Source organism: Schistosoma mansoni, chromosome W (assembly GCF_000237925.1).
Source record: "Schistosoma mansoni strain Puerto Rico chromosome W, complete genome".
In the NCBI taxonomy this organism is placed as follows: Eukaryota; Metazoa; Platyhelminthes; class Trematoda; order Strigeidida; family Schistosomatidae; genus Schistosoma; species Schistosoma mansoni.
In genome coordinates, this window is record NC_031502.1 from 12497859 (window position 1) to 12521525 (window position 23667).

At 39.5% G+C, this 23667-nt stretch overlaps 1 protein-coding gene across 2 annotated transcripts in view; it reads right to left on the bottom strand.

Annotated features, from left to right (window-relative positions):
* Nucleotides 1-11837, bottom strand: part of Smp_153760.1 (putative dna-directed RNA polymerase III subunit) — a gene marked incomplete at its 3' end in the record, with an annotated part of 41780 nt that extends 29943 nt beyond the window's left edge. The window contains exons 1-3 of one of the 2 annotated variants that reach the window (XM_018788570.1): nt 11794-11837; nt 3633-4132; nt 1101-1483 (exon numbers count right to left, since the gene is read on the bottom strand). In XM_018788570.1, the coding sequence (XP_018654099.1) occupies nt 1101-1483; nt 3633-4008 (759 nt within the window). In that variant the 5' untranslated portion in view covers nt 4009-4132; nt 11794-11837. The remainder of the gene's footprint in view (nt 1-1100; nt 1484-3632; nt 4133-11793) is intronic. The other variant, XM_018788571.1, reaches the window with a different exon arrangement.
* Between the last annotated feature and the right edge of the window lie 11830 nt (nt 11838-23667).

Consider the following 23667-nt stretch of genomic DNA (forward strand, 5'->3'; position numbering starts at 1 on the left):
ACCAGTTCTACAGTCAATATTAGGAAACTAACCAGTAATCAAACTAGGTAATACAACTGCTTAACACAACAACAACCTGTTCACAGAGGCTCCAATATAACTCAAGAATGTTTTCTTTTTGAAGGTACAACAAACAGTGACAGGTGTGGTATTGTTAATTTAATGGATCCATAAGGAGAAAAAGTTGTATTATCTTTTCAATTTCAAATCAATTGGTCCCAAGACTTAAAGTGTATCAGCGAAAAATCCTTTTCCTTTTTGAACAAATACAAGAATTGTTTCATTAGAAGTTCAGGGAAATTTAGCTGAAATTCTTCTCGAAAAATCACAGACCGATAAGCTAAATCAGTATGGTTTCTTATTTTACACACAAATAATTGATACAGTCATTAACACCAATAATTTTATAAAAGATGATAAATGAATGTATGACGGAAGAACATATAAGTCAATTCTTAAATGTGCCGTCAGTAAGCAGTAGTATAGAAGATGCAGTAGTCGTAATTTATTCTTCCCAGTGATTCAATGAGGCCGGTTTTAAAACGGAGCTCCAGTTATAACATTGTTGAAGACAGGAAATACAACTGGCAAATTGCAAGGTCGGGAGCAAAATAAGGTCTCATTAGATTTTCGTAAAATCCCAGTTCGAACAATGCTGTAACAGAATAAGTGGTTACATTTTAATAGTTCAAGTACCACACAACATGCGGAGGCATGAACTATAGAGAAGACCCTAACTGAGAACGTATAATTATATTGTATGGAGACGTTTGTCAGAAAATACATCAAATGCAATACTATGACAGTGGCTAATGTCTGTAGAAAACCAAAAACTTACAATGTGGTTTCATATACCGGAAAATTCCAAATTATAAAGAATTTAGTGCTGTTACAACAAGATCTTAAACCCTTCCTTGGAGGAGGGGACTATCGGTGGCTCCAAATTACTTAATTTGGACATATAACAACAAAAAGTGAAGTGGGTCGATTTAGATAAAGAAACTTGTCTTGAGGTTATCGTTCTGGCTTCAAAACAGCCCATAGTATGCTGAAAGGTTGGCAAAATATGTAAAAAAAAAGTATCGAATAAATCAACTTACATTATATTCCAAACATAATTTAAGGCTAGGAACAAAGTTAGCCCAAACAGATTCTTCTGTCCCAATAAGTTGCAATAGTTCCTGGTCAGAAGTAATGTTCATCGCTTTAAACAATATGGCGATAGGGACATCCACGATGAAGGAATTATGGGAAAGGTAAAATTTGTCATCTTTCGTGACGATGTTAGTCTTAGATTTTGTTTGAGCAGAGGACGATGTCACAGAACACACTAATCCACGTTTACTATCTTCTTCAATGATCAGACGATTTTTAGAAGTTTGTTCCTGCATGAGAACTACTTTTTCAGTACCACCAATAATGAAGTAACCGCCAGGGTCCAGTGGACATTCTTTAAGTCGCATAAGCTCCGAAGGACTTTTACCTAATTCATTTAATGTACATAAAATTGATAGCCTGTAGATAGGTACCTCAAAAAGAAACGAGTTACATTATTGAGGGCTTCTAAGTACCTAGAATAAAGTAACTTCGGTAGCTGCAAGGAAATTTAATGTGAGACTTTAAAAAGACGTGGATCAAAACAGGGAATTAACGAAGGGAATATTTAAAATAGACTGCAAATAATTCGATTATCTGCTTATCACTGAGTAAATGGTAGATAAACTAAAGATTTTGGGAAATTATAGATTCTGAATAGTTAAAAGTATTTTGTTGAGCTAAAAATAAAGGATATCTGTGACTGGTTGACATGTACTAGAAAATTATGAATCCTTACATAGAATCCCAGAAATTAAGCAACTCAGTGGCTTGAGACGCAATCAGATATTTGGCCAGAACAAAAGCCTGTAGTGACTCTACTACAATACTGTATTTTTCATAGAGAGGTCTATCTTTGTTGGGTTTATGCAGAAACTCAAGCCTTTGATATTTTCTACCTTGCTATTATTATATAACTTTTCTCTTTCACTTCTTCACACAACAATTACTTTCATTTGTGTTACAGTTTTTGATCCCCCATTGTATCAGGCCCTGAACGTGAAATAAGTAAAAAATAACGTGCTTTTATAACTGTCTAATGTAACTGCAATAAACAAATAGATTAATCTATTTAATCCTTGTTATATTATTTTGATATTTCATCAAGAATTAGCAACAGAACAATTTGAAAAGATGAAAATATAACTTAATAAGCAGGTGAACGTTGTGACCCACACCTTTATTGTTAAGTGATATGACGGTGATCTATGGAGTAAAATAAATGGGTTGTATTTTAATATAAACGAAGGTCTAGACACATTGGCAACAACATAAGTCTCAAACGGATGTGGACAATGTGTTTACTTTTGATTAGTCAATAGGGAATTTCGACCTCATGAACAACAATCTTCAATAAATTAATAGTATTTAAGATAATGGGTTACAAGCTACACAATCAATTAATTATAACAGGAATAATAAAGAAACCAACAACAAAGAAAACACTTTATTGATGTGCTTGAATATTTTGGTACTTCAAATCGGTAAAAAATTCCAGCTAAAGCTCGTCTGAGATCAAAAAAGATATTTTTTACATTCTCCTTTTAGGAGCCAAGCCGGATAGTGTTCCGAGATGCGTTTGGAAAGCGATCGCTTTGTGTGGCCTATGTAACGTGCTCCACATGAGCAGGTAAATTTATAGATACACATCGATGTGGCCCAAAGCGAAAGTTTATCCTTAACACACCCCCAAATGGTAGGCCGGCTAGAGAAAACGATTCGAAGCTTGGCTGTGTAGAAAGTTTTATTCAATGATTTTGAAATCTGTTTATTCAGGATTTCAGCAGCCGTATCTCCTTTGAATTCTATATTCATAAACAAGGTTTTCTTCTGCACTGCCAAAGCTTTTTCTTGGTGAAGTCTAAGTGTCAAGTTGCTATCGACGAACCTAGGTGGATAACTGTTTTTGATGAGGGTCTGTCGAAGATGAAGTAATTCATCATTTATTGTGTCACTGGAACAGATTCGCTTGATCCTGGAGGATAAAGAGTGAATTAAGTTCCTCTTTCGACTCAGTGGAACCCAATTATGGAAATTCATATATTGTCCATTCCAAGTAGACTAGACTTCACCAAGAAAAAGCTTTGACAGCGTAGAAGAAAAGCTTGTTTATGAATATGGAATTCAAAGGAGACACGGCTGCTGAAATCCTGAATAAACGGATTTCAAAATCGCTGAATAAAAACATTATTGTTGATGCGATTAGCAAACTACATAAATACATTAGCTTTTTATGGTATGAAGCACATGATCCCCATTAAAAGATGCTGCTTAATTTTAAGAATAAACGTTAGTTACTAGGTCTTCCTAAAGTTACCTTAGAAATTTCCAAATCAATTTCAAAAGCACTAACACTTGGGTACTTTAAATAGAGTAGAGACAAGAATAAGTAGAGTATGACAAACGAAATTATGAACGTATGTTTTTACTATGTGTAACTACTGGTATGGAAGATTAACACAAACAGAACATTAAAGAGAGTCTAGAAGGATTGAAAAAATTCACATAAATGTTCGTAAACTACCACGAAGACTTACCATTTAGTACACATATAGAACTTTTTAGCATTATTGGCATTCGACCAATAAGGACACCTTTTTTCGATACTACTTCGTTCTGCCTAACAAACGTGACGTCAACAAGAATTTCACCAGCATATGTTAGATCACGGAGTCTGCAGTCATGAGGAGTAACACGGCTGGCGACAACCCCTCCATCATTTACTGTTGGAGGTTTGATATATATGTCATTATACTCTAACCACCAATTGGCTTCTGGAACACTGACACGACTGTTTGCTCGGACAATGTTTTTTATTTCTGTTTGAATAAAATGATTGAAGGAGTCGATGTGAAGTTTAACCAATCCCTTTGAGGCCAAAAATGATGGGACAAGATAATGTTTTTGTTTCATAATTTAAACGATGAAATAGAAGATTATAACAACAGACTTGACAACTAATGAATGACAATTCCTGAAGTATGATAGTTGAAATAAATTGTGTTCAGTGAGATGAGCATGTAGAGCAACCGCTGGCCTATAAAACAATCATCATAGAAAGATTTGTAAAAGCATGCCAATAAGAGAAATAAATCCAGACTTAACTCAAAACCTGATCTCTATGTACATGTTCCAGCAAATTCTATAAAAACCATAAAAAATTAATCGTTGAACTGATTATACAATGTTGCACGTAAATATAGCTTACATATTTTAACCAGTGTGAGCCTGATGAAGAAAAACCGTATTTTGTCAAAATCCTCAGTGCACTCGACTAAACTAAATTCAGAAGTGGTTACTTTATAATTTCGAAATGTAGTTTGCTTTAGTCTATGAAAGTATGAATAAATGCCTCACCAAAAAATTTACATATTTTTTTAAATTTTCAGTAATTATTTGACTTTGTACCCAACTATGTTAGGATAAATAATCCAAGTACATGATAAACTAAGATATCAGTGGATAGTATGCTAGCATAAAGTTTCTAAAGAGTAACAACCATACAATATTCTTTTAGGCTTTCTGCTTGAATAGTAAAAGAATATTGGTTGTTATAAGTGATCAGAATAAAGTTTTCAAGGGACGTCTAGATTCTTTATTTTTGATCAGCCTTGCAATAAATACCGGTCTCAACTTTTTTTATGGAGTAAGACTTGAACGAGTTTTGGAATGTCAAAATGAATCCAATGATACGATGTGGCCAAGAGGTGGTTGCTCAGGAGGTCGTATTACAGAAGTAAAATTTCAAGTGAATTGATATCAGGGATAAGAACATCAGGCAGAATAATAAGTTTCCTCTTTAGTATAATTACATGATTAAATACAAAATTTGTCTTTTAATCATGTTTGTTCTTGTAACTAATGCCTTGTAAGTCATTCAAGCACCAATGAAACAGACGTGAGTAACACGCTTAATTCCTGTCTGACATATGGCTTTAGGATCCTGAGGGAACTCATGATGTAAGAAGATATTTTGGTCACTAGTTACCACGACAGTCCATTCCCCAACGCCCCTTTTTTCTGCCTTCTGGGATATATATCTCAGTCAAAGGCTTGGAGGGTAATTCTTTAAAGAAGTGATGTGTTTTAACCCAAGTATTAGGGTAGTAACTTGTCCTACATATAAGTAGGATGATAATTGCTGACGGAGAAATATTAAACCCACTCCGCTTAGCTGAACCTTTGTGTTATGTGGTCCTATTCAGTTACGACAAACACATAAACATTGGTACAAGGAGGCACCAAATATATATGGAGGCGCCAAATACGACAAACACTTCCTATGGTTGACCAGATCCACTACTAAAATAAGATTGAAACAGGTAAGAAGGTTTAATTGCTAAACCGAACTTGAATGTACAAAAATCAAGAGTATATATATTTCTCTGAATCAGACGAAGACAGGCAGGGTGAGACCTGGTGCATAATCGACTTCTAAAACCGTCTAAAACCTAGATGGTGAGCAGATTGAAGTAGTTGAGAAGTTCGTGTATCTAGGTAGCTACATAAGTGCTGGTGGTGGCGTGAGTGATGAGATTGATGCACGTATAGCAAAAGCCAGAGCGGCTTATGCCAATCTGTGCCATCTTTGTCGCCTTCGTGATGTTAGTCTGACTGTAAAATGTCGGATATACAACGCGTCGGTGAGAGCAGTTTTGCTCTATGTTTGTGAAACCTGGCCTCTCCGAGTTGAGGATGTTAGACGTCTCTCTGTGTTCGATCATCGTTGTCTCCGAAGGATTGCTGACATACAGTGGCAACACCATGTTAGTAATGCAGAGGTTCGGCATCGTGTGTTCGAGCGCAGAGACGATAATTCAATTGGTGTCACCATCTTGAAACACCGACTTCGGTGGCTTGGACATGTTTTACGAATGTCGTCCCAGAGGCTTCCACGTCGTGCATTATTTGCCGACTCTGGGACTGGTTGGAAAAAGCGGAGAGGTGGTCAGTGTATGACATGGTGTCGTGGCATGAAAGAGAGCTGCAAAGGACTAGCTTCTGTTGGTCCTTCACGACTCCCTGGCTGGGGTCCGAGAGATGGTGCAACACAGTAACTAGAGACGTTATCAGATATGGCTCAGAATAGAAGCCAGTAGCGAGCCTGCTGTAACCTTCTTTTACTCTCTTCATAAAGAGTGGCTATAACTTTCTTAACTGAGAGAGCTCTTCTGGTTGTACATTTCAGTTCCACCCCCATCATTACTCTTCTTTTTTTTCCTTATTTTATATATACACATCTTCTTCCTTCTCCTCCCATTCTCATTATTTTGTGTTTATTTTTATTTATTTATTTATTTAAACACATATATATTGGTACAAAAGGGCACCAGATACATATGCGCCACACAAAATAATGAAAGTAGGAAGAGAAAGGATGAAAAGATAACGCGGACTAAAATGTACAACCAGAAAACTCTTTCAGTTAAGAAAGTTAGAACCACTCTTTATGTAGAAAGTAAAAGAAGGTTGCAGCAGGATCGCCACTGGCTTCTATTCTGAGCCATATCTGATAACGTCTCTAGCCACTGTGTTGCACCATCTCTCGGACCCCAGCCAGGGAGTCGTGAAGGACCAACAGAAGACAGCCCTTTGCAGCTCTCTTTCATGCCACGACACCATGTCATACACTGACCACCTCTCCGCTTTTTCCAACCAGTCCCAGAGTCGGCAAATAATGCACGACGTGGAAGCCTCTGGGACGACATTCGTAAAACATGTCCAAGCCACCGAAGTCGGTGTTTCAAGATGGTGACACCAATTGAATTATCGTCTCTGCGCTCGAACACACGATGCCGAACCTCTGCATTACTAACATGGTGTTGCCACTGTATGTCAGCAATCCTTCGGAGACAACGATGATCGAACACAGAGAGACGTCTAACATCCTCAACTCGGAGAGGCCAGGTTTCACAAGCATAGAGCAAAACTGCTCTCACCGACGCGTTGTATATCCGACATTTTACAGTCAGACTAACATCACGAAGGCGACAAAGATGGCACAGATTGGCATAAGCCGCTCTGGCTTTTGCTATACGTGAATTGATCACATCACCTACGCCACCACCAGCACTTATGCAGCTACCTAGATACACTTCAATCTGCTCACCATCTAGGGTGATTACAAGATTAGAATCCTGACAGCCTTGTAGGAGTACTTCGCACTTCGAAGGTGTAAAGCGCAGACCGTACCTATGGACACTGATTGCCAACTGATTAAGTGCGGATTGCATGCCTTGGGCATTATCGCACAGTAAGACAATATCATCCGCATACTCAAGGTCGAGAAGTCGTTCTCCAGGCAATATATCCACACCGCCATTACTTACATCCATCAGAGCTGTTTCCAGGATGTCATGGATGGCAAAGTTGAAGAGGAATGGTGAGATCGGGCAACCCTGCCTAACCCCACTGCTCGAATGAAACAAGGGAGAAAGGTGGTTGTATGCCCTCACTCTGCCTAAGGTGTTCGTACATTATTTTGTAAGGCGCATATGTATCCGGTGCCCTTTGTACCAATATATGTGATTAAATAAATATATAAATAAAACCGTGTTTATAATTTACCTGATATCTGACCGGGAGATAGCATGTGATGTGTCTGGCTTTTTTACGCGTACATGATATATTTAAACTCTCCCCGACTGTCAATCTCCTGACGTCATTCTATTCCCTCTATACGCTTTTCTATTAGATTTTTAAAGACCTCTAACAGTAATCGCCGGTTTTAATCTGGGAATCATACCAGTCCACACAGGTATGATAAACAATTATGTAGGATTTCTATCTTTGCCTCACTATCTACCCGAAGTAAATTTACAAGTATTTTATCGTGAGCAAACTTATTTTACTTCAGGTTCAACTTTTTATTTGATTCGGCAGCTTGTCTTTGTTGAAAGTCCTGATGCACTAAGCATCGAAGAAGCATTATTCAATCAGACACCAAAGCGATGAGAAACTAGAGTGGGAAACAATAATTTCACACTATCTGCGGATTTCAGTCCTAATATAACAAATAATGAATTCTACCATCATCAAGTAATTACTTTTGTGGAGAGTGTTCACCAGATTATAGTGCTTATTAGCTGGAGTTTGAATATACGAGTTGAGGATTTAGGCACAGAGGTTAATTATTTGAGTGGTAAACGGAGGCTTGGTGGTTGCAGGTCAAACAATGGTGGCCGCCTTCTATGGTTTTGTGCAGCATAGTTATTGCCAATATGCTGCTCAGCATCCTTTCTCTACACTGTTCCAATACATCCGACCACTGAAAGTAAGAAGCTGTTAGTGAAATGATTTATAAAACTGATGTGACACAAAACAGTAGTCTTCAAAGGCTTCTTGAACTCTGGAAGTGGAGAACTACAAGAAATATTTCAACTGGTCAACGTTCATTAGACTATCCACCGTTCCTTGGTCTGTCACTACCAATCATTCTAAAGAAGCAGAGGTGGGCGAAGAAATCCGACATCCGAGGCTGCAGGACCGCCACTGGCTTCTATTACGAGTCATATCGAACATCTCAAACTGTGTCACACTATTTCTAGGACCACAACCATGGAGTCGTGAAGGAACGACAAATGCTAATTCTGTACAAACAATTTTCTTTCACATCCCAGTACCATGTTAAAAACTGATCACCTCACCGCTTTTTCCAATTAGTTTCAGCATCCGCAAATAATGCATAATATGGGATTTGCTGAGACGACATTCGTTGTGTGTTAGTCTATGTCTGCGTTTTCACCGCTTTTGTCATTTATTGAGCTTATTGGGATGTTTTAGATCATGTAGCAATTCAACAAATGCCACCGAAATCCGCTAGTCTTTTCCAACATTTTAGTTTAGGTTGATAGCAGCTAACTGGATATTATGCTTAGCTTATTCAGAACGAACTTTCGCTTCATCACCGGCTAAGTACTAAGCTAATTCTTCTCCAATATTTTCTTGACTATTTCATTTCCCAATTGATATCCAAAGGGGTCTCTATGATATGGGTTTTCTATGTTCATTAAAACGCATGAAAATGCGTGATTTCATTTGAGTATGATTTGTGTCCAACCATGTACTACAGGGGCTGTAACAGACTTTCGCTGAGACTCGAAAATAGCTGATGGCGACATGGTTTATTTGTGTCTGTTGTCATATTGATGTTTGGGGTCACCAAATTAGACAACATACCTGTTCAAGTCTACAGCTATTGGCTACTAGGATCAAGTACTTATCTGAGCACGATTAGAGTCTTCTGTTAGAACCGAGTAATAACGCCAGGATGTTTGGGATGCGTTTCTCCCCATCCAAATGTAAATTGTTACTCCAGGACTGGCCTGCGTCAACACCTGAACTTAGGATAGGGAGTGAAGTAGTCGAACGCGTCAACAACTTCACTTATCTTGGAAGTCTGATCAGCCCTAATGGGTTGGTGTCTGACGAAATCTCAGCACGGATTCAAAAAGCTCGTTTGGCTTTTGCCAACTTACGTCACCTATGGCGAAGACGAGATATCCGTCTATCAATTAAGGGACGAGTATACTGCGCAGCAGTTCGCTCTGTTCTACTTTACGGCTGCGAAACATGGCCATTAAGGGTAGAAGATACTCGTAGGTTACTAGTATTTGACCACAGATGCCTTGGAAATATTGCTCGCATCTGCTGGGATAACCGGGTAAGTAATAGTGAGGTTAGACGCAGGGTATAAGGGAATGATGGTAAATCAGTTGATCAGGTCATGAATCTTCATCTACTGAGATGGTTGGGCCACGTGTTACGTATGCCTGAACACCGATTACCACGACGCGCTATGATGACTAGTATTGGGGATGGTTGGAAGAGAGTTAGGGGCGGCCAAACCAAAACATGGCATCAGTGCTTGAAGTCACTAACTTCTAGTCTGAGCCATGTTGGTAGATGCAGACTACCTGGTTGGGGTTCGCGTGACTATCGTAACCAATGGTTGGAGACTCTGGGTGACATGGCTCGGAATCGATCACAATGGTGTAGGTGTATACACTCTTTATCTTCCCTTAAACCTTGAGATTAAAATTGCTTCATAACTTTTTTCCTTCCTATACTATATCCTTATATACAAACTCTCTTTATATACTACCACCACTAAATTAATTACTTCTATGAATCCGGTGTTCATCTTGTTGTGCTAACGAGGTATGGCAACTTGGACCGATGCATATATGTACCTGGTCCTACGTTGTAGCAGACTGACTGACTGACTGAGCACGATTGCAGAAGACGGTCAGTGTTATTTGTTTGTTGTTCTGAAACGCCAAAACACCTACTTGTTTTTCAGACTACTGACAGGCGTTAAAATCACCTATTACTATCATTACTAAGACTGAGTATCTGGCCTACTAGCGATTGGAAAGCTCTCTGTATAAACAATCATTTAGTCCATCGGAGCTGCTATAAAAAAGAGACAATAGCGTATCTCTATAATTCTTTACTGTACCGTCTAGTCAGACAATGCACAAGAGACTATCTCCTAGAATCCAGTCTCTGAAAGCTTGTTCTCTCAAATTTAATGCTACACTTACCCCTGCCACGAGAAGCTGCTATCATATCCTCAGATATATGGAGAGAATATCCTACTGGGTAGGTGAAATCAAGTGAATGACCAAACTGGGTTACTGCACGGTTGTTTCAGAGACAGCAGACATATATCGCGAGATTCTGTGACCTAAGCTAGTGCCTCCTGTCGCCTTATTTGACATAGGATTCGAAAATTGAAGGTTCCAATAAGTAGCTTATAGCGTGGTTTAAGAAGACCTGGGATTTGACTCTGTGAACTCGAGTCGTTGGTACTGGGGTTACATGTTAAAGTCAACAACGGATGTTATTGGGTCGAAGGAATGGAAGAAATATTCATTAATGAAGATGGGAATTGATTTTAAACGAGGTGATGTCGTGAGTTGTTAGAGGTATGAGGGCGACTGCTACCTCCCGGTTGCCCATATTGTAGAACGATGCTTCTTCTTGAGGTACCTGAAAACGAATATGCATTAAGAGTGCTACTGAAGACCTGTGGGCGTAACTGCAGTGTCCAAGAAACAAATGCTTAAGACAGATAGCACATGAATTAGCCACTTCCAAAGCTTACCATATTCCAACTGTGTTGGGCACGGCAAAACCTGAAGTAACGAGCGTTCCAGCCTATATGGTTCGATTAGATCATCAAGATGTTACGTCAAGAGAGTGGCTATCATCAGACACTGTGAGAGACGGCTTTGTGAAGAGCTCTCCACCCTTCGAGGTCAGGTGTAGAGATCGAGTCATCATCTATGGACAATATGTATTTGGATGCAGCAGCAGTAATTCCATCAACCCTATCATTTTAAAACAGTTGTTTCAGTGGCCTGGATGTATTTTACGAATGTCACGCCTGTGACTTCCATGTTTGTATTATTACCCAACTCCGGGACTGAATGAGAAAAAGTTCTGGGAGCGCCGGTTCACCAAAACTTCCAAGTGGAAGCCCTGGTAACAGTGCATCCCAAAGCAATTGAACATTCATGAATATGGCTCAAAAACAGAAGCTAGTGAAGATATCGTTGTACTTTCACAATACTAGCAACATTGATTTATAAACTAAACTGATACGCTATAAACAATGTGGTGACGCAAAACTGGAAGCTTGTGAGAATTATTTGCTCCACTAAACATACACAATCGGGAAAGCGAATAACAAACCTTTCTTAAAAGCGTGCTACATACCAAGTGTAACGCTAAACATTGAGAAACGCGGTGTAAATGGTTTATATTGTCGTTTTTACAGAATAGCACTAACTCCAGCTGAACGAACTTCTGTGTTTAATAACTGTAACACTAATAAAAATCATTACATGCAACATTACTAATGCGAGTTTGTATTTCTTATTGCAGGGCAACAAAGAGTAAATGCATTGGAAGAAGAGGAACAAGCCCTACGCGATCTGAACCTGCAGAATAACGAGTAAAACTATTTTGTAATAACTTCCCCTTTTTGTACTCGAACCGCGTCTTTCAAATTCAAATATATCTGTTGTACCAGCACACCGTGTTCTCACTTCAGAGGCACTTGTCGGTCCTGACTAATGTGTTGTTGTTTCAGGTCACTCCTGCTCCCAAGTGAACGTCAAAATATAACGTTCTACAAGTGGTGATTGAGGTGCCTATGTCAAAACGCGATGAAAACTATGATGAACCACCGGTCATTCCAAGCAAGCCAGCAACCGGTGCAATCATCCGCCAACCACCACTACTGGGAGTTTCGTCAGACTATGCTGTTTGGAAGGCCAGGATAACGACGTATTTAAGTAGGGTTCCAGCTACGGAACATTTCGACTACCTCCTATCGTGCTTAGACGATAAGCAGCAAAAAGGGCGATAGCCAATGGATTCACTGCAAGCAACTCAGCTGTTCAAAACTGGAAGATTCTTGACGAACGTTTTTCGTTAACAGTAGACACCCGATTGGGGACCATGCAGTTTCTATCGCATCACCAGAAAATGAGTGAAGAGCCCATGGATTACCATCACTCTCTGCAGCAAGCCTCAATACAAGCCTTCCCCGGCTTAGAGGTCTCTGTCCGGGAGAGGGGCTCTTGCCAGGTGCACTACGTCAGCACCTTCTACACATGCCACCAAAAAGTATTCAGGATCTAAAAACCACAGTCCATCGGTTTGTTGCCGTGGACAAGTTATCAAACACTCTACATACACTCCATTTGTCATTTGTTATTGAACAGCCTGGAGTACCACATCAGTTCGACTCTACTCAAACTACTTTCGCGGTCAAATGGCGCCCCGATAGACAGCCGTTGCAACCTAGTCAACATAACCAGAAGATGGAGTGTTTTTTTTTGCCAACGCTTTGGTCGAAGAGCCCGGAAAGGCGGGCATAATAAGTCCTGGAAGCAAGGTGAGACTAGTTTTTACCAGTTGTGGTCATATTATTCTAAATCAGCATATCCTATAACTATAGCTGGTAGTTTACAGGGCCTACAGACTACTATTCTACTGGATACAGGAGCTTCAGTATCCATTGTGAGAGAACGATTTTTACGCACATTGAATCGCATAAACCGACAGAAACTATGTTCCTCCGCACTAAAAACAGCCGGTGGTGACCTTCTGGAAGTACGGTTTAAGGTGTGATTGGATATAACGGTGAATGAACACTCATTCCCACACGAATTCTTAGTATGCCCCACACTCACCTGGGATATAATACGTGGAGTTGACTTCATGTTAAAATACGACGAACGCAACTAAGTCGATAGCTCACGTAGGGGTGTCGGAAGTCATACACCAAGTACAAACCAATGAACAAATGACAGAGAATGTCCGTCTATCAACCATTTCCTTACTTCGACAATTTAGTTCTGTTTTCTCAGAGAATATCTCTGGAAATCGGACGACCACGGTACAACACTCCATTCCCACAGGTGATCACACGCCATTACGTCAACCACCTCGAAGAGTACCGGTACACTATCAGCCTCAGTTAGAATCAATGATAAAAGAGATGTTAGAGAAAAAGATTATTGTACCATCTTCATCACCATGGGCTCCGCCCATCGTTTTAGTGAAGAAGAGAGATTCCCCCCTTCGATTATGTATAGATTACCGTCGCCTTAATGCTATAACAAAGCGCGACTCCTGCCCACTACCGCGGATTGATGCAATATTAGATGCTATGAAAGGTGCGTGCTGATTTTCAACTTTAGACCCAGCATCCGAGTACTGGCAAGTAGAAGTACGACCTCAAGATAGAAAGAAGACTGCATTCGTTGTACCAAGTTGTCTCTAAGAATTTCAGGTGATGTTTTCCGGGTTAACTGATGCATTAGCAACCTTCAAACGACTCATGCAGACAATTCTACATAGCCTCTTACAACACAAGTGTTTGATCTACCTTGATGATATTATTGTGTATGGCAGCACGCCCGAACAGCATAATGCAAACTTGAGGGCAGTCTAACAGCGTATTAAGCAGCACAATTTAAAGGTGAAACCATCCAAATGTCGACTCTCGCAAAAAGAAGTACTCTTCCTTGGACATCGCATTACAGAAGATGGGGTATCAATAGATAAGGAAAAAACGAACGCCATTATTAACTGGCCACAGCCGAAATCTGCTGCGGAGGTACGTAGCTTCCTGGGGCTCGCTTTTTACTATAGACGTTTCGTGCGCGATTTCGCATCCCTAGCAGCACCTTCACATCGCCTGACGCATAAAAGACTGAAATTTTTGTGGACCACAGAATGCCAACAGGCATTTAACACCCCGAAGTCATGTCTTGCTGCTCCACCCATACTAGCTTTTCCAGACACTTCAGATAAAGGGGGCGAGTTTATACTTGATACTGACGCTAGCTCGTCAGCTATCGGAGAAGTCTTTGCTCAAACCACACAAGATGGACAGGAGAAAGTCATAGCGTACACTAGCCGGCGGTTAGATAAGAGAGAAACAAGGTATTCTACGACGCGCCGAGAGATGTTGGCTTTGGTAAAATTTTTGCAACATTTTCGTCACTACCTCCTAGGGCGCACTTTCCGTGTAGGCACAGACCATCATGCATTGCAGTGGCTTCGTTCATTTCGCGAACTAGAAGGTCAGGTGGCACGCTGGCAGGAGAGATTTCAGGAGTTCGATTTTACTTGCGAATACCAACCAGGCAGCCGTCACACAAACGCCGATTCTTTGTCTCGTATACCCTATTCTCCTAGTACCATTAGTGCTGTCCTTAGCACAGCCCCCGAGATCGACTGGCCGTCTCTTCAAGCAACAGACCCTGACCTGCAGTTCATTTACCTGCGACAACTACACGGAAACGACAAACCTTCTGCGGCAAAGTTAAAGGATCATTCCTCAGTGACGCGCCGTCTTTGTGCCAAGTGGAGTAGCCTGAGACTGTATGTGGACACGCTATTTATAGTCAGCGAGTCAAAACAGCCACTGTTGATAGTACCGCGTGTACAAGTTCAAAATATTATGGAGCAAGTGCACCGACAACTCGAGCACTCGAGGAAACGGAAGACCGAACGTGCGATTTGCCAGAGGTTTTGGTGGCCATCCATCCATGAAGACGTGACTGAATTCTGCAAAAATTGTAGCACGTGCCATGTCATCAAGTCACCTCAACAAAGACCCCGTGCACCGTTATTCCCAATGACGACAGAAGGTCCGCATCAGCGAGTTGGTATCGATATTATGGGGCCTCTTACAACATCAAAGAACGGAAACCGTTATATACTGGTGATGGTGGACTATTTTAGCAAATGGTGTGAAGCCGTCCCTATACCTCAACAAGATGCCCTCACGGTCGCTCGAGCTTTCATTGATCATTGGGTCTCCCGTTATGGCGCTCCATTCTCACTCCATTCCGATCAAGGTACAGCTTTTGAAAGCCATCTCGTCGCTCAGGTATGCCGATTATTGGGTATCCGCAAAACACATACCACTGCATACCACCCTGAAGGTAACGGTTTAGTAGAAAGAACAAACCGAACCATTAAAACCCTCCTACAGTCGTTTATCAATAATTTGTCGACGGAATGCTGGGATGATGCAATACCCCAATGCTTGTCAGCTTACCGCGCATCAGTTCACGGTTCCACGGGATTTTCACCTGCGATTTTACTCTTTGGACATGAATTACGCCTGCCTGTAGAGATCCAAATGCCGTTGTTGCCTTTCGAAGCTCAAGACTATGTACCATACGTCCGTAACCTTCGTAGCCGCCTAGCCGACGCATACCGTCTAGTTAAAGCTAATCTACAAAATGCCAGCAAACACCAAAAGGTTGTGTACGATCGACAAGCGAACAGGCCTGTATATAAACCTGGAGATCGTGTTTAGCTGCATCGCCCGATGGTCCCACCAGGAACATGCGGTAAGTTCCACCAGCCTTGGAAAGAGCCTTATGGAACTGTATTTATTCTGTCCCCTACTACATTCATCCTACGTAACCTCCAGCGGCCTCAAGACGACGTTATAACAGCACGCTACAAACAATTGAAGCTAGATAGAACAACGGTGCACTTAGATATCCCGTTTGTCAATCCCCCGACTGCTACCAGACATTATGAAGTGCCACCAGAAGGAGGGATAGCATACCCATACCCTCAACCAGGCACTGAGGAGAGCGCCTCATGGAGAGAGGTTGTAGTGCAACATTACATGCAACATTACTAATGCGAGTTTGTATTTCTTATTGCAGGGCAACAAAGAGTAAATGCATTGGAAGAAGAGGAACAAGCCCTACGCGATCTGAACCTGCAGAATAACGAGTAAAACTATTTTGTAATAACTTCCCCTTTTTGTACTCGAACCGCGTCTTTCAAATTCAAATATATCTGTTGTACCAGCACACCGTGTTCTCACTTCAGAGGCACTTGTCGGTCCTGACTAATGTGTTGTTGTTTCAGGTCACTCCTGCTCCCAAGTGAACGTCAAAATATAACGTGCTACATAGCAATCAATCACAGATAACTCTAAGTGGGGACTCAGGTGTATAAAACAAGAAAAAATTGCGTCAATAATGAATTTCGACTGAAAACAATTATTAGTTCGTAAAAGTGTTTAAACTTTCCTCTCGAATGACTCTAAAAAACCTTTCTGAACGTACTCGGTCAACAGACAACACTGAAACGTGATTCACCGTAAAGAGTAGGAACTATCCGCATAACCTAATCTGTTATGGTGAGCACTTTACTCGAGTTCTGGTCCTGGTGCATGACCAAGCCCTTTTAGTTAGGTGAGTCCATCAAATTTAATCAAGAAGTATTAGAAATCAAAACAGTCGCCAATACAAGGGAATCATTGGTTCATTTAAACATCATATTACCCTTTACGAAATATATGTGAAACCCTCCCTTGAATATTGCTCTTTCATCTTCTCAAACATTAATGCCACAGACAAGATTAAAGTAGGTGTCCAGAGACGTTTCACATTCTGACTGCTAGGATATGACTCCACTCTCGATTACACAAGTAGATTTAAGCACCTCGCCTTAGAACCCTTATGGTACTGTCGGCGAAGGAACAATCTAATATTTCTCCACAATCAACACATGGACTCACACTCCTAATCTCCTGCCTAATCATGATCCATGACCCAGCCTATAGACTGAGAAACAACGTATATGCACTATTTGCCGTAAAACACCAAAAGCAAATGCGTTGTAAGTTTCTTACAGTGTGTAGTTTATTGTGGAACAGGTTGCCTATACCTATCCGTAACTGTGACACTTTTACCAAATTCAAAAGGCTAATAACCTCGTTACTAGAATCTAAAGAGCTTCATTAACTATTCGCTGAACGTCCATATAACAATGAGGCACTTTATTATGGACCGCCTAATATCTAAATCGTTCATGAATATAACGTACCCCAATGTCATTAATATGATAACCAAATAATAAAACACATGATTTACCCTCTCCCATTATTCATTGATTACTAGCCATGCCCTTATGCTCCTGCTCCTCATATTCAGATCTTGAATCTCTTTAATGGTTAAAATTGCATTACCCTTCCTAAATATCATGTCGTTTCTTTCTATTACAAGTGAACAGATAACTCACAAATCTTATGGATGCTGATCAACTAAGGCCGATCGAAAGAAGCCCATAATGTCCTAAATTCCTGTGAGTCACTCAACGTTTTGTTATCTTACTCTGAAAATTTTACAATTCTAAACCCTTTCATGTTCTTTGATTTGCTATCTATCTTTACCATCTCTAAACCACATATAATCTGACCTCTGTTTCATAAATTATACCACTAGTTATCTTCATAGCAGTATGATATACTAAATGGATGTCTAACCCATAATACAAATGTTTTAGCCATTTGATTTGCTTGTAAAATAGAACTAGTAGAGACAGTGTATTCCAACTATGAGCTTTGACCAAAGCAATATCCGCACGCACCACAAACGTAAGAAAACCTAACGTCACAAAAGGAGAGAGGGCGGCGTTACGGACCAAGATACATGATGGTGGGGAGATAACTTCAATCCACCCGTGTCTGTAGGACAGAACACTTTGTTTTAATTACGGTTCCTTATGGTCTAGTGGGATGTCACGAGCCAACGGTATTGATGCTGATTTGTTTGTTCAAAATATCTTTTTTTAAAGTGTTTGAAACGCTGAATTGTTTCCACTTCTTACTAAACAATGCTACTACAAGCAAACTAGACACTTCTCTAAAAATGAACCCTGCTCAAGACCCCATAAAGTCTACAAAATAATAGGCTCAAATAGCCTCGACAAAGAAGGGAGACAGCCACTTGTGTATCAGAATACTGTTTTCAGCACACAATCTTCGTAAGGCGCGCCAATTGTGATATTGACAATACGAATCTTACTAATATTATTAACATTCACACGTGAGAAATGTTATCCCTGATGATTTTATGATCAACGTACGTTATACAATATCGAACTAACTGATTAGCCCTCCATAGTGAAGACTATCTCCTGTAACAATTTGATACTGCCTGTGAAATGGCATGCCTCAGGTAACAGACTGTTATTTAAGGATAAGTTATTATTATTGCTATTATTATATACTTATTAGTATTACATTTAAAAACCAATATCGGAAAGAAATCTTCTAGGTTCTGGAAGTGTAGCTGAATAACATGTCGATTGTGCTTAATTAAAACCATCGACATCTAGAATTTGAAACATCGATTTCCTAACATAACCATCCCCCCAAAAATAACGTTGGATCTTCATATCCAATTTAAGTCTTGTGAAATTAAGTGAGCGCAAACGGACGTATTGTATTTGGAATGCAAACGTAGCAAACATTAAGTACAAAACAATCATTATTTCATGCAAACACCACTCATCAACGCCTATCGAAATCTGGTTCCTTCATTTCTATTCCCTTATTTTCTCCCTTCCCTTCTTAAAACAATAATTCGATACTCTCCTCGATTCCACAGGACCTGATCTATTGTTATTCTATCATCACTATTATTTTTTTCTTTCCCCCTTCATTATTTTTATTCAAATGTGGTAAACGTTATGCTAACATTATTGAAACTTGTATATCATTACATATCTGAAGAAACCATTTCGGGTTTCTTCAGAACACTTATGTACCCATAGGATTTTTGTGGTTTTTGTCCTTCTAAACATATTTTATTCCCAAACATCCAAAGTCTACAATTAAAAACAAAAAAACCCTATGTTACACCTAAACAAATAAATTCTCAGATTTTTTTTAATCTTCACAACATATATATAACATATAGAAATTTATATTTGATTATCCTTTGCAATTAATTGTGACTATTATAGCATCATTCTAAATTATTATTGCACTAATGTTTATACTAATACCCGGTTCTCACTCTGTATACTGTTACATAAATCTACATGTATTTATCCGAGTGCACTGAAGGTTGATTATTATTGTTACTACTATTGTGATTCTTCTTATTATTTTTTAAAAATTATTAGTTTATCTCCAAAGTCTATATCCATTACACTATTATTATCATGGTTGGACCCTTTCACTAGGTGTTCATTTCTTTTCTCTCTCCCTTTTTTTTCCTTCTAAATAAATATTATCCTTAAGATTACGAAGCTTTGGATTAAGACAATAACTTGTATTACGCTGAATTCAACTTATCAGACTCGTTTTATCTTCACTATGTATATACACCTCATACATATTGATTATCTTTTGCACTTCATTGAGACTTTCATAGCATCACCCAAAACTATGACTGTACACGCACAAACACTTATTCTAACGTCATATCTTACTGCAATAATAAGTTATTTACTTATTAATTTATTCTGTTTTATTTTATTTTTATTACTCATTTTGCGATACATACATAGTTGTTTATTCTTGTTCTGCGTTAAGATATTTACGTCTTCCGCGTCTCCTTTATTTCTATTTCCTTAGTTTCTTCCTTTCCTTCTTCAAAATCAATTCAAAATTCTTGCCAATTACACAGAACCTGATTTATTATTACTATTATTACTATTCTATTATTAATATTTTATTTTCCTTTTCCTTCCTTTCTCAAACATAGCATATGTAATGTTAACACTATTGAAAATTGTGTATTATTGCATTTTTTGAAGAAACCCGAAATGGTTTCTTCACAGCACTTATGTACCCATAAGGTGTTTGTGAATAATAATAATAATAATAATAACTAATGTGGTCAGCATCCAATGTCGAACATTTACAAAGCTATGGATTTCGAGGATTTACTTACCACCACAATCTTTTATCAACGATTTTATTATCAAGCTGTGCAATAGTGTATATGAGAAAAACTGCAGTGGCTTAGTATTGTTGATCAATCATCTTGATAATCGTTATTATTTAAATCCGAACAGTATTTTAAATCAGAAAGAAACGAAGACTACAGTTTACTAGCGGATAGCACGGATGGCAAAGGTAAAAGTACATCGAGCAGATTTGAAGCAGAGAAATTAATGTGTGAATGAGGCAAATTTTTATTCAAATCGAATCAAGGCGTAGCTAGGCTAAGCAAAAGACTAATGATATGATCCGAGTACATATATACATGAGTAAAAGGATGACTCATCGAGCAATTTTCATTGTACCAACATTTAAGCTAGAGAGAGATGTGCATAGACTGTCATGTAGCAAAGCGTACACATTTATACAGATAAGATACTGGTCATAATAGTACAAAGAAGTAGATGAATTATTACCTTTCGAATAACATTGTCTGCTGAAAAAATTCACCCGTAATCGAAATTGATTGCACGAGAGTTGCGAATAGACCACGTATTGATTCCATGAGGATATGTGAAGAAATATTGGACATAACGTCTGTGGTACAAGATTATGACCCCTCGAATCAGCACACGAAGGGGCCGCATCCGACTCAGCAATCGGAGGAGTCTTGCAACAATGGGTTAACCACTCTGGCAACCTTTAGGATTTTTCTCGAGACGGTGGCTAGACACTGAATCTAGGTACAGGACGTTCGGCAGGGTACTCCCATCTATGTATTGTGCTGTACGGCATTTCCAACACTCCATCGAAGGAAGAGAATCCACACTTTTTGCCGATCACAAACCTCTTACCTTCTCTTTAAGCTTATCTTCAGACAAGTACTCACCTCGTGAGTCTCGACAACTGGACTACACTTCGCAGTTTTCTTCAGACATACAACACATTTCTGAAGCAAACAATGTAGTTGTAGACGCTTTGTCTCACATGTGTTACTTGAACAGATTCCAAGGAATCGAGTCGACGTCTTCAGTCCGTTGCACAAACTTTCCCATCAAGGTATTTGTGCATCGATCAGGCTTATAGCAGAACGGTTTTGCCGGTCTGGTATGAATAAAGACGTGAGGTAGTGGTCACGCTCCTGTGTAAGCTGACAGAAGTCTAGGGTGAATATGGATCCAAGCCCATACACGAGCAAGCTTACAGTTGTAATGTGTTCGGTTAAACCTGTTTCCACTCGACCGCAGACAACTAATGTTTTCGTTCAACCTGACTTACGATATATTACACATGTCTTCGTATGTCGAGACTCACATCGATGACCCATCGAATCAGCATAGGAAGGACCCTTCAAAGTTCTTCAGCGCGAACCCAAGTACTAAATCGTCGATAAGAAGGGCACTACCGATAGCATCAGCATCGAGCGAATAAAAGCCGCGTATTTAGAACGAAATCCTACCCATGATTTTCCTTCAGTACAATCGAACGACACAGCTCTTACGCTTATAATACCTCATCCGGCAGCCAACACGGTTGTTGATACTTCGGCATTATCTGAAAATAAACTTAAAACAATGCGTTGTGGTAGAAGGGTAAGATCTCTAGAACATTCAAACGACTATTGCACGTAAGACACTAGTTAATATTTTGCCATATCTCGATTTCCCTTTGCATTGTATATAATAAAAAATTTAACATGCTTATACTTATATATATAATTCCAAAAACGAACAAAATTTTCTTTTGCTAATATGTGTGTATTTAATTTTTTTCTTGAAAAACGCGGAGGGAAAGTTCTTTGAAAATCTCATTTACGCTGTCGCAGGTGTATGGGTTTATCTACCTTTCTTCGCCCGCTTTGTATCTTTGCGCGCGTACGAGTGTACTTCGACATGCACTTACATATTCTTTTTTCTTTTCTAGGACGGTTCGAAAAGACGATAGAAAGAATGAAGAAGTTGACAAAGAACCGAAATTTGGATTGTACGTTGTTTCCTCATTGCTGTGTTGTACTTTGCGGCCCACTATGGTAAGAAAAGACGACCAGACGCTGCTAAACATAGAAAGCTATTAGGAAAGTGTTTACCAACGACAAACTCGTTTGGTTCAAACTTCTGACTGGCCACGTAGTAGAATAATCACTTCCCCACTAGAGGGGAGTGATCTGTAGCGGTAAGTAAATCCCCGAAATCAATAGATTTGTAAGTGTTCGACATTGGATGCTGACCACATTAGTTTTGATGGACTCACCTAGCTGAAGGCGTTTAGTCGTACATCCGCACCAGAACTTCCGTGGGAACGCCGTGCTCAACTTCTCCTGCAATCACAAGCCAGTTTAGATCAGTCGATCCTCGATATATTGATAATCTATCAAATATTCCACGAAAAACCCTTCACTTCCGACTTTTGATTTCAACGGGTGAGCACGATTGGATTGTAGAAGGAGTTGATGATTAAAGTGTTTTCTAACTACTGAATACTTGTAACATCTTCAGTGTATGTATCTAGATAAATAAAATCTCAAGCCTACAGAAGAAAGGAGGGTGACATCACAGCCTGCAATATCGTAAATAGCTCCAACCATTGCAGTAAGGTAATCCTATCGCAGCGTCACCATGATGACGCACTGGAAAAATCCTCACAGGGTTGTTCACCAATGGGAAAATATCAAGGTAACACCCCAGTTTATACACCACGTGTCTGTTCCATATGGAACGCCCTAATAACCATCGTACCTACAGCCTCTTTAGTGGACCGTTCCAAGCAAATGTTAGATGAGCATTAAAAAACACACGAACCTCCCTCAGCCAAGTGGGACGACCAGTGAAATCACTGAATAAGATGAAGTTGGAGAGATCAGCCTCCTTCCACCCAATGTGACATGTGTTGATATTTCTTCGTATCTCCCCACTTACATATTTGTCTTAATTATCATTTTAATCCTGCCTCACTTTTTATTCATATCTAGCCATACATTCTTCATACCCCGTTACTCTGAGACTAACTACACTAATATAATACTCTCAGTCTTAACAGCCCTATGGTCCAATGAAGAGAACATGGGAAAAATGAATGACTTGAAATAATGATAACTAGTGCATTTTTTGGAACTAAGCTGGTGCAAATGATACAAAACTTCCAGGTAATGGTCTTAGACACTTAGTTTACATTAAGTATTTTAAAGATACTGGATTCCCTGGATCCGGCGGTAAACATGAAATTGGATGAGGTCTGTCTTCTTTTATGCTAACGTGCCCTAGTTGCCAATCTATACAGAGTGTATCGGCAATAAGACGTATGTTCTCGAAAGATTAGAGCCAAACCCAGTTACAAATATTTTT